The following is a 10,556-nucleotide window of genomic DNA, read 5'->3' on the forward strand; positions in this document are numbered from 1 at the left end:
GTTCAAATTTGTTTCATAAATAAATTTTTTAAAATTTATTATTTATTCCAGAGGATGTAAAATTAAGTGTGGCTTTTTAACAAAATATAACAAATATTTAACAAGTAAGAGTAACATAAATTTTCAAAATTATGTCTAATCTAGTGTAATATGAAACACCAATAACTATTGTTTGTAAATCCCACAAATCCCAGAACTTTCCGGATATAGTAATCAAAAGAAAAATAAATAAGCTATTATCTCTTGCTCTCCATTACCATCAAGGAATCAAATAAGCGTGATGAAGATTACGATTAAGTCAGTGGTAATCATCATTTAGTGCTTTTTTTCACCCACAACGATTTCCTTAATTCTCTTTCCAATACTTTAGGTTCAAGAAATGTTAAATGCGTCTTTTTTCTTTTTGGTTAGCTAAATTTATTCCGCATATTGTTATGAAATCGTTCCTTTCTACACTTATTTCTTCATTGATATAATCAAATTAGCTTTGCGGATTCTGCTTTTTTTTAAAAATTGTTTGCGGTTTTAACATTTCGTTTTCATTTAAAGGAATTTAAACAAAATAAATTATATTAAAGTTTGCGGTAATAAGGAAATTCAGAATGGATAAAACTGCAAAAATCAGAAGTCTAGATTTTACAGGTCAAACCTAGGATTTACCAAATTGGTTTGGTAAAAGTCCAAATTATGCTTCAATATGATTCCATTTCGGACTTTTACCAAATCTTCGCTGTAAAACCTAGGAGTTACCAATACGTTTTGGTAAAAGTCCAAAACGTGAGATTATTTTTGACAAGATTTTCTATTCTTAAATATATTGAATACTGGTTTGCTAAAGAAGCCGTGAAAACCGCTAAATCAGCCTGAGCGAATTCGGTACTACAACCCTTCACTTCAGCAGTCAGTAAAGGGAATACCGGGACAATGACACCTAACCTTAAAAAAATCGGTGCTGGGTATACCGGGCAGAGGCACTTAACCGTAAAAAATATCAGTGTAAGGTATACCGGACAAATGTATATCAGAAAAGAGAACTTAACCTTCAAAAAGCTTGAGTGCAAGATAAGCCAGGCAATGGCACTCACACCCTTTGATTATTCAGATTATTAAAAATAATAAGCAGCGATTACTATTAATTGATAAATATGTTTAGTGTTTGGATTGACGAAACAATTTAACCATCTCCAACGTCACTCTTTAAAAGAAGAGTACCTCATATTGTATACAGTGTGCCTCAAAAGAGTTGAAACACACTTTAATTTTTTTATTGAAAATATAAATCATAAAGTGATCAAAATAAGTAATATGATTTAGATTATGCTGATTGAACTGTATTACAATAACTTTAAGACTTACAAAAAGTTAAAAAACAAAACAATGCAATACTTATGCAATTTCCCAAATCATATCCTATGTGAAAAAGTTTAACTATTGAATAATTCCCTGGATCGCTAGTGAAAAGTTTTCCATAATTTTTAAAAATTATTTAGGCAATGTTTAAATCAAATCTCTCGTTTCGGGTTTTTACCTGAAGGCTTTGGTAAGCTAGATTTTACCTCAAGAACTTTATTTTATTTGACAAAGACATTATAAAAATCAGAACTGAAATAATTATAAAGCCTTCTTCGGGCGTTCATTAAGCCATAAGAAATCTTAGGTTTTACCCGAACCAACCTTCGAGTTTTTATAGTAACAGATATATAAAAAAAAATTCGAAATAAAAAGTAATATTTTTAAAAACCACGTTTTTGTAGTGGAGAATAATAATTAAAAAAATTTGAAAAACGAAAAACGTGGGGCGCATGAAATACATAACAGTAATGTTATATTAGTGTGTGTAGGTGTGCTCATGAGAATATGTGTATGTATATCTGTAATTGTAATTGCATCTGAATGTGGATGTGGAATATGTTTGTGTATATGCGTATGTATGCGTATATGTGCATGTATGTGGATGTATATGTGGCTGTGCATGTGTATGAGTAAGAAAATGTGTATATGTACTCGTATATATACTGTTATGTATTTCATTCACCCCACGTTTTTCGTTTTTCAATTTTTTTTAATTATTATTCTCCACTACAAAAACGTGGTTTTTAAAAATATTACTTTTTATTTCGAATTTTTTTATTTTAAATTATAATTTTCTTAATTTTAAATTTTTATTTTATATTTTTTAAAAATTATTAATTTTTAATTATTATTCTTCACTACAAAAAACGCGATTTTTAAAATATATATATTTTTATTTAGATTATTTTTCTTAGTCAAGAGTGCTGATGACTACCAAAACGATCTGGAAATGAATGAGGAAAAACTGGATCCTACCACGTGATTTTTCAGCCAATAAAAATACTATAAAAATCTTTTCACCTGACATGTAATACTAATTTGAAATAATGGAATCGACAACAAAAGACAATCTCGAAAATAATTTGATTTTCAATTTTTAATTTTATTTTACTTTGTATGTCTTTTTTCTCTTCATTTTCATGCATTGTCATCCAATTCTGAACTATGTGCCAAATTTGAAGTTTGTAGCCAGTCAGGAAGTTAGTTTAAAATTGATTACAAAATTCCACCCGGACAGACATACACGGAGGCAAGTTTATATAAACGTGGTAAAATACATAATCTTGCTTTAAGTGCATATTTAAGCAGAATTTAAAATACTGTTTTTGCTTTAAACTGTATTGTGTATATTTTATCACTAAGCTATTTGAGTAATTTTTATGCAAAATGTGAGAAATTTTAATGTAAAATGTTAGTTTTTCATTTATAATATGTGCTTCAAATGAGCCTGTAACATTTAATGCAAAAATATTAATTAAATTTCGATTTTTAAATATAAAAAATTTCAGTATGAAAATATAGAATTTATATCTTATAATTAAATGAAAATTGAATGCAGAGTATGATACCTTAATATGTATTTATTTATTATTATATTTGAATGAACAAAGTAAATTCAAAATTTCTAATTTGTGAAAAATTGGTTCTTTATCAAATTGCTTCGCTATTTTTCTTAATCCAAAAAAATATTAGAATAAGCTACTGATTTCTGAGCAATTTTCGTTTTATCTTAATTTATCACTCATGTAATTCGTAATATTCATGAGGATTAATAATTAAAAATTAATTTTAAAATTTCTTCAAATTTTGTTGCCTTAGTTACATTACATCTACATGTTTAAAAGAATTTTAAGTACTAAATTTGGAAAAAAATATAAACAATAAACTTAAAACAAACATTTTAAAACAATGATTTGAAAAACGAAGAATACCGAATTAATCATTGAAGTAATCTAAGAATAAGTGAAACAAACTAATTCTACTACAAAAAATGGATTTCAGGAACAGTTTTTTAAAAAAAAAAAATTTTACCTTGAAGTAAATATTTATTTGACAGAAAGTAAAATATGTGATGGGAAAAATATTTTTGATTCCATAAAATCTATGAAAAGGAACTAGCGTTTCTTCAATTCAGTTTTCAAAAACATCTATCTCCTTTAAATCTTTACCATCATATTTATGGAAAAAAAACTATCACGTTACAAATCCATTTTTAAATGTCATAAAGAGTTATAGAATAAAAAATATGTATTTACAGTCTGTGAATTTGTTTTTCGCTAACGGAATGGTTTTATAATTTTTACTAAACATGCTCTAAACAGCTTGTTTTTGAACTTGGCTAATTGAAAACAATAAATGAATAAATGTTTAAACCAAACGATTTCAATTTCCTTGAAAATTATTGCATATTTAGAACATTTAATTATTTGCTATGTAAAATTTTATTTTTAAAAACAAACTGTTTACTGCAATTTTTTGAAACATTTGTTTAAAAAAAAAAGGATAGGTAAGTTTTTATGTTTGCATATTAGAACAGATTGTATTTTAAATAATTACGGTTTAAAAAATTATACTTGGAAACATTATGTTAGAATAATCCATTTCATTAGATCCAGGTCTATATTTACCGCATCTTAAATACATAAACATATATTTCTTTCATATTTTCATTTAGTTACGTGAAAAACTTTACTTACCTAGATTCAGAAAATATTTTGGAAAGATTTGTCCGCTTAGGGAAGTTATTTAGAGATATTAGCATTTTATCGTCAAAACATGAGACTGCTGTTTAAGATAGTATAATCATTTTTCCACTTTTACAGAGTTGTTGCCATTAAAGTAATTTTATGTACAAAACTTAGCTCAAATTAACATTATTCATTTGAAAGTTCTCGTAAAAGCTAAAGTTAAGAACAATGATAATAACTCCTACTAATAACGTCTAATGATGAAGTTTTCATTAGCCGGAAAATCAAATGGTAGGATCCAGTTCTCCCCCATTGGTTTCCATACATTTTAGCTGTCATCAAGATAAAATTAATAAAAGTCACAAGGGTATCATTTTCCTAATATTTTTGTATCCCTAATTTAAATGTATTTACCTGTTATATTTATTTTTCTTATTCTAAAGTGCTATAGTTACATTTTTAATTTTGTCTGTTTTTTAAAATTAGGAGGTTCAAACTAAAATAGTTGTTTCTTTATTATAATTTGATTCTATGTTATTACCTTGATACGCTACATTTTAAGACAAACTTATTTAAATCAGTGTGTAAATTTATTAATCGTTCTACAATTATTATTTTTTGGTACAAATTACATTAATATAGCATTATAAATTACAGTTAAATATATTCGTTAAATGATTAAGAGATTCAATCAGCTTCTTGCTTAATGAGATACGAAATGTATTTCATACATATGCCAGTTTGATAAATTAATTTTTAAATGAATTACGATTATAGATTCACCAAATTTGTAAAAACAAGGTACCTTTAGTTTTAAACGTTTTTTTTTAAATAAACGATTACGATTAAGTAAAGTTTATTATGTTCACTAATCAATTTTAATAAAATCATAAGGAAGATGTTTTGACGTGGGAAGGGGGGGGGAACACACATAAGCAAGCAGAATTTAATTTTTTTCGTACGCATACTTTAATTGAATAGTTTTAACTCTTGTTGAAAAAACTGTTTTATGCCAGGAAACAAAAAATATCATTAAGTATCAAGGGGAAATTTTGTTACTAGACTGAAATATAGAAGTTAAGAGATGGAACAAGTATTTTATTAATTATAACATGTGCCAGGAAGAAAAAGAACGTATTTTTCGGTTTTTTTTACATGTAAGGAACAATCAGTATATGCTTATACGAACCTACAATACTTGGTTATCGCAAAAGCAGTCATTGGGATTGGTGAGCGGGTGTTAACTATTTTTAAAATTACTTTTAAATTAAACATTAATAACTTTTTTTTCATTTTTTTACCGGAAATGTACTTTCAATACGGTTTATTAAGAAACAGTGAGCAACAATGAAACTGGATATGATTTTTTTTTAAAAATCCATCTTCTGGTAATGGTTATGGTTATAAATCTCATATTCTTTTTCCTATTTCTGGATGCTTAAAAATTTAATATTGGTTAAGTATTAACTGTTAAACAGTATAATTTATTACCTTCTTATTAAAAATACATTCAAAAATTAAAGTAAATTTGCTTATTTGTTCTTCAAAATATAGTAAGTAGAAAATTAGTTTTATCAAACCACAAAATACCGATCACTAGTTTATGATCCAAAGGGTAAAAATAAACGATTGGTAAATATTTTCTTCAGATTGTGAAGAATACTTTCGAGCATGATACATTATTTTCTACTACAAATGACAGCTTAAAATGAAGGGCCTTTTTCATGATCAGCAATTTTCTTCATCATTTCTTTAAAAAAAAGTGATTTATGAGATTTTAATGATTTTCTTGATCAATAACTTGCTTCGATTCTGATTTATTAAGCATCAATAAACCAATATTTTCGAACTGTTAAAGAATTAAAAAATAGCATCGAAAAAGTAGTAAAAATGTTTGTAGACCGCCATCTTAAAAATAGTTTAGTTATTAAATTTATGTATTAATTAAAATAGCGGCTAAAATGTATTTATTTATTTAATTATAATCAATTTTGTATTATGAGTATGAGTGAGACAAAGTGAAAACCAGAAACTCTCTCACTTAACATTTATTTTATTCACCTTAAATATTATTAACACAAGCTTAGCAAGCAAAAACGAAACTCTTCTACTCCCCATTTTTAATATTTGTCAATTAAAAACTCACAACTCTAGGAAAATTATGGGTTTGACTTGAAGCACAACATTCCCTAAAAGGGACCAAACAGAAAATTCTGTTAGTTTCATGTCTGGAGTATAAGCTGGCCTTTCTTGTGTTGTAAAAAACTTCGAAAGATGTAACGTGAACAATTTGTGATTGCTTTTAAATTTTTGCTTAAAATGATTAAAATTTTAATTTTGATTAAAATTTGTTTTTATAAAAGTTAAAAAATGTTTGAAGGAGCAGAATCCTTTTGAAATGCCCAATTTCGGTTTTCAATTAGTCTTTGCGGCCATAAAAGCATAAAATCTTCCAAAATGAATTTGCAATGTATTGTAATACAGAATTTTGGTTTTATGCTTTGTCGGAGATATTTATTACTCTATAGTTTTGCATACCAAATTGCAAACTTTTTGGCGAGAAAGAAAAAAATATGAAAGTCTTAAAGGTAATAAGGTCAGTTTAATTTACTAAACAAAATCTAGATTTCAAGAAGAGAAACTCTAAAAGAAGTAGCTAAATTAGAAAAACATGAATGTCATAAGAAAAAGGGAAAAAAGATAACGGAATTAAATTTACAAAAAAAAAAAATATATATATAAAGTTAGTATTCATATTTTTGAGCTATCTGGATTTACTTTTTTAAGTAAAAAATAGCCATAATTTCAGAAAAAGTTATTTACGATATTTATAGTATTGTTATAACATACACAGAAGAGCCATTACATTATGACCTTCCTACTAATAACATGTAGGACCACCTTTAGCCCTCAAAACTGCTAGCATCCGCTGTAGCATTGATTCCACAAAGTGCTGATAGGTAGTCTGAAGTATCTGGTACCAAGCGCTCACCAACTGATCCTGCAATTCCCTCACATTGCGAGGCGGTAGCGTAGCAGCACGAATTTGGTTTTCCAAGTAGGACCACAAATACTCTATTGGATTAAGGTCAGGTGAATTTGGGGGCCAAGAGATGACTTGAAAGTCACTGGAATGTTCCTTGAACCAATCCATAACGATTCGACCCTTATGACATGGTGCATTATCCTGTAGGTAAACACCATCCCCCGCAGGAAAAACTGTTGCCATAAATGTGTGAACCTGGTCTGCAACTATGTTCAAGTAGCTTACAGACGTCAGGGATTGTTCTATGAGGATTATGGGTCCTAATGTGCCCCATGAAAACATTGTTCCTGGGCGAGAAACCATAAACCCAGGCGAGCCCATTGTTATAGATTCAGATTTTAGTAAAATTAACAACAAGATATGGTTTTATAATATGTGATAAAATTTGATAAATGTGAAAAATTCGATAATTTTACCCTGATACCTTAGAGCAGGGGTCTCCAAACTACGGCCCGAGGGCCACATCCGGCCCGCGGACAGATTTCGTCCGGCCCGCGGAGAGCTAGCATACTTGAAAACTCCTTTTAGAGAACATATTTTTTATAGCAAATTAAATTTAGTTTACTGAAGTGTTCTAATTTTATGTTGAATAATTATTAATATGACATCTACATTGATATGGTCATGGGCTAACTACTCATAACATTGTTGTAGGCTTATTGTTATTGTGATAAGTTGGATAAAGAAACACAGAATTGTAATGAGTAAAGACATGTATAATATGCAGAAAATTTAACTTCAGTATATAATAACTAACAAATTATTGAAATGAATCCAACTAACATTTTATTCATTTTAAATAAAAACATAACTTATAACAAGCATAATGACATGTGAAATACTAATGAGATTTATGTAATTGAGATTTTCCACTGACAATAGTTTGTAGTTGTGGACTAATTTTACTTGTACCAATTATTAAAAGAGATTTAAGATATTCATCAGTTAATTTAGATCTGTAAACATTTTTTGTGTACTTCATTTTGGAGAAGGTCTTCTCACACAAATAAGTAGTACCAAAAACAGAAAACAGCCCACGAGCAAATTTATGCAAATTATCAAATTGTGTCAGTGGAAGACTCTTATAAAATTCCAACAAAGATGAGTTTTGATATTTGTTCTTAATTATATCACTGCACTGTAGATCAATCATTTCCATTTGAAGTTCCGGGGCAAGGATTTCAATGTCAGTATCAAAAGGATTCTGAAAAATCTTAATTTGATTCGCAATGGCATCAAAGTCCGAGAAACGAGTATCAAAATTTATTTTCAAAGCACTCAAAGTTTCGATTGCAAAATCGATAGGAAACTCAGTCTCAGTGGTGTGGCTGAATATTTCACATGTTTTAAAATGTGAAAAACATTTACTTCGTAGTTGTGATTGAAACAGTATCAATTTCTTCCGGAATGATTTGATATTAGTGTATAAATCAGGAAAATGCTGGTTTTCTCTTTGCAATCTCAAATTCAGTTCGTTCACATGTTTTGTCAAATCAACATAGAATGCTAACTTCCACAGCCATGTGTTGTTTTGTAATTCAGTAAGAGGGCGATGCTTTTCATTCAAAAAAATTTCGATCACTGCTCGAAGTTCAAAAAAGCGCTGAAGGACTTTCCCACAACTAAGCCAACGTACGGCAGTATGATAAGGTAAGTCATTTTCTCCAATCTCTGCAATAAATTGTCGGAATTGTCGGTGATTCAGCCCAAAAGATCTGATAAAATTAACAGTTGATATGACTGGTTTCAGAACTTCAGACATATCCAAACATTTTCCGCACAAAGACTGTTGATGAATGATACAATGTAAGACTAATGGTTTTGAACTACCGTCATTTTCTACAGCCTTTGACACAAGAGCGACCACTCCTTTATCTTTCCCACTCATGTTTTTGCCTCCATCAGTTGTAATACATTTCAAGTTTTTCCATCTAAGGTTCTTTTGATTAATGGCCATTTCAACTCCTTTAAAAATATCTGTACCAGTAGTTGTGCCATGAATACTATACATATCAAGAAGTTCTTCATGCACTTCATAGCTTTTATCTACTCCTCGAATATAAATCAACACCTGAGCAGTATCTGACACATCCGTTGACTCATCCAAGGCCAAAGAAAACCACTCAACATGTCCATTTTTGTCGAACAGTTGAGAGGATATATTTTCAGCGATGTTTTCTACCCTTCGAGCCACAGTGTCTGCTGACATACTGACAGTTTTTAATAAATTTACCTTTTCAGGGCACATTTCTTCGGCTACTGCAATTATGCATTCTTTGATCATTTCTCCATCGGTGAATGGTTTTCCACGTTTTGCAATTTCAAGAGCCATACGAAAGCTGGCACGAGTTGCAGCCTCTTGTTCAGTTTTGAGTTTTGTAAATGAATATTGCTGCGATTTCAATCCGCGCTTCATAGCTTCGAATTTTTCTGTCCGCAAACTTCCTGTATATTTTGAGTAATTTTGAAAATGTTTTGTTTCATAATGACGTTTAATGTTATATTCTTTGAGAACGGCTATGCTTTCATTGCAAATCAAACATAGCGCCTTGTTACTGGACTCAATTACGAAATACTGAATGTTCCACTGATCTTTGAATTTTCTGCATTCACTATCAATTTTTTGCTTCTTTTCCATACTACTAAATCACACACAAAAGCAACAATTCAAATCAAAATACTGTTACAAAGATGTCTTAAACTTAAACACGCACAAACACGTTTTAAGGAGGTACGCACTATTTTATTTCACAACAGTGTCATAGGAACTGACTTGTGGTTGAGCCACTAGCCTTCTTATATATTCCAATTACTGCCATCTAGAAGTGAGTGAAAGACAACAGAACTTTCTCGAACCAACGAGATTATTCTGTACGTGCTATTAGCGCCATCTGTTAGCGATAGAAGGCACTACCTATTTCCACTTGTGTCCACTAGATGTCGTGTCACGTTACTCCTCATGGCTCGTACTCTACGACTAATCTAGAAATTACAGATAATGACAGGAAAATTAATAATATGCAGTGTTGCCGTTTTGCAGACTTTAGTCCGATTTGCAGCCTTTTTTAAACGTTGCGTACTTTTTCGGACTTTTTTTTCATCAGTGGACTATTTCACTTTTTACCACCGGCAACAATGATAATATGGTTTTGGCCCTCGGAACTTACTGAAGTAATCAGTATGGCCCTAAGGCTGGAAAGTTTGGAGACCCCTGCCTTAGAGCATGGCATAAAAACCATTTATCCGGTTGAATTTACATTTCTGGTAAACCGTTGCCATATGAACGGGAAAATTATCGAATGAATGCTTTTAATGTCGGATATTTTGTTTTATTAATCAGAATTTTGGATCCTTTTACCAAAATTGCCATTAATATACAGTGCGGTAATTTTACCACAATTTTTTTCCATGTGCATTATATCGAACTTAAAAAGGCAGTTTCAAGACAAATCATAGTACAAGTTCAATGC

The 10,556-nt window shown here is 29.7% G+C and overlaps 1 protein-coding gene across 1 annotated transcript; it reads right to left on the reverse strand.

Annotated features, from left to right (window-relative positions):
* Nucleotides 1-7,927: 7,927 nt before the first annotated feature.
* On the reverse strand, nucleotides 7,928-9,724 carry LOC122272440 (general transcription factor II-I repeat domain-containing protein 2B). The gene has a single exon (XM_043056143.2). It carries the CDS (start codon nucleotides 9,722-9,724, stop codon nucleotides 7,928-7,930), a length of 1,797 nt encoding a protein of 598 aa, XP_042912077.2.
* Nucleotides 9,725-10,556: the final 832 nt, after the last annotated feature.

Source organism: Parasteatoda tepidariorum, chromosome 7 (assembly GCF_982258835.1).
Source record: "Parasteatoda tepidariorum strain Cologne lab strain chromosome 7, Ptep-v5.0, whole genome shotgun sequence".
Classification (NCBI taxonomy): Eukaryota; Metazoa; Arthropoda; class Arachnida; order Araneae; family Theridiidae; genus Parasteatoda; species Parasteatoda tepidariorum.

Bases quoted from the DNA above. Each gene is read 5' to 3' on its own strand.
- LOC122272440 (XM_043056143.2), bottom strand. From the start codon at position 9,724: ATGGAAAAGAAGCAAAAAATTGATAGTGAATGCAGAAAATTCAAAGAT.